Below are 1,569 nucleotides of genomic sequence, written 5' to 3'. Positions count from 1 at the left end.
TTTTTATTTTTTTTTTACGTCATGCAAGTATACATTTATATACTTTTTAAAAATAAATAAAATACTGCCCTACAGCTTAGAGTATACATTTTCATTGTCAAAAGTTGAAACTGAATTTTAGTCTAGAGTCTAGACTAACAATATTTTTCTTTAAAAAAATGTGAGGCCCCAAGGAAAACTAAATAAACATTGCTATACTACATATTTCACACATTTTACAGCTAAAAGATCATTTCCTAACACTATTAAGCACTTTAAACATGTACAAAAATCACAGAGTAAGAGTGTGATGTGCAAACATACACAGTCTTTGATTTGCTATGTACAGTACATATGATGGGACAGGATGAAGAGGCATTCCATAGTTGAGGCCCGTTTTTGCACAAAAGTGTAAGTATTTACAAGGAGTAAATGATTTAACATAAAACATTAGGTCAGAGGCAATATAACATAATAGAAGAGTGCCATTATAGCAGCACTGATGATGCCAGAAATTGGCACGGTCACAAACCATGCAATAAAAATATTCCGGAACAGATGCCAATCAACGGCCTTCCTGGATCGGAGCCAGCCAACTGACACCACTGATCCAACCTGTTCATAAACACACAAACAAAAAGATAATAGAATTGGACATTTGTTATTACAAATTCTAACTGTATGGATTTAATCCACTAGTAAGTAATCCACCTTGCAATGAGTGGTGCTGACTGGGAGTCCGATGTTGGAAGCGACAACCACAGTTACAGCAGAGGCGAGCTCAATGCTAAATCCGCTGCGAGACAGACATGATGATTATAATAAGCTCTATAAGCATCCTTAAACACAGCAAAGGACTGTTTGAGTGGAAAAAGTCCTGTGGCATTGTCAAAATGTCAATACTAAAGACAAGACAAATGTGGCGCTTGAGGGACATTCCATGAGACAAGGAGTTAAACTGTTTGTTTACACTGCAAAGTCAACAGAGATAAGACAGTGGGAACCGGGCCCTTAATCCCCATGAGAACCGCGGTGATAAAACTGAACTATAAAGTCTGATCCCACAAATAAGCACTCTTATCAGTTTCTGCTCAGAGGAGGTACGAAACATCAGGGTATTAGATGCTTGTTACCTGGAGGGAGTGATGGGAGTCAGGTCTTTGCCCATGGTTTGTATGACCCGCCGACCCCAAATCCAAAGGCCTGTACAGATACCCACTCCACCATACAGGAGCAACCAAATTGGTGTAGGAGCACTGGGTGCTACAGAAGCACTTTCATAAATCAGCCAGAGTGCAACGAGAGGCCCAATCGCATTACTGTAAGAAAGGAATGATTAGCACTGTCCTCATTATAAAGCAATGTGGAAAAAGGTCAGAAATGCAAAATATACACTACCAAGTACACTTTAAGGGTTGGTAAGATGTTTTTATGTTTTTTAAATAAGTGTTTATCTTAATATATTTTCAAATGAAATTTATCCTGTGATGGCAAAGCTAAATTTTTTAGCAGCCATTACTCCAGTCTTCAATGTCACATTTCCTCAGAAATCATTCTAAAATGCTAATTTGGTTCTCAAGAGAATTTTTT

At 37.7% G+C, this 1,569-nt stretch overlaps 1 protein-coding gene across 1 annotated transcript in view; it reads right to left on the bottom strand.

The window, feature by feature from the left end:
• Nucleotides 1-12: 12 nt before the first annotated feature.
• Nucleotides 13-1,569, bottom strand: part of LOC107578266 (sodium-dependent phosphate transporter 1-A-like) — a gene marked incomplete at its 5' end in the record, with an annotated part of 4,592 nt that continues 3,035 nt past the window's right edge. The window contains 3 exons of the mRNA XM_016264237.1: nucleotides 13-594; nucleotides 691-775; nucleotides 1,113-1,298. Coding sequence (XP_016119723.1) covers nucleotides 430-594; nucleotides 691-775; nucleotides 1,113-1,298 — 436 coding nt within the window. The remainder of the gene's footprint in view (nucleotides 595-690; nucleotides 776-1,112; nucleotides 1,299-1,569) is intronic.

The sequence above is a fragment of the Sinocyclocheilus grahami genome, unplaced genomic scaffold, assembly GCF_001515645.1.
Source record: "Sinocyclocheilus grahami isolate Dianchi unplaced genomic scaffold, SAMN03320097.WGS_v1.1 scaffold9494.1, whole genome shotgun sequence".
NCBI lineage: Eukaryota > Metazoa > Chordata > Actinopteri > Cypriniformes > Cyprinidae > Sinocyclocheilus > Sinocyclocheilus grahami.
Note: the sequence above shows the minus strand (reverse complement) of the source record. Positions and strands in the feature narration are given on the sequence as shown.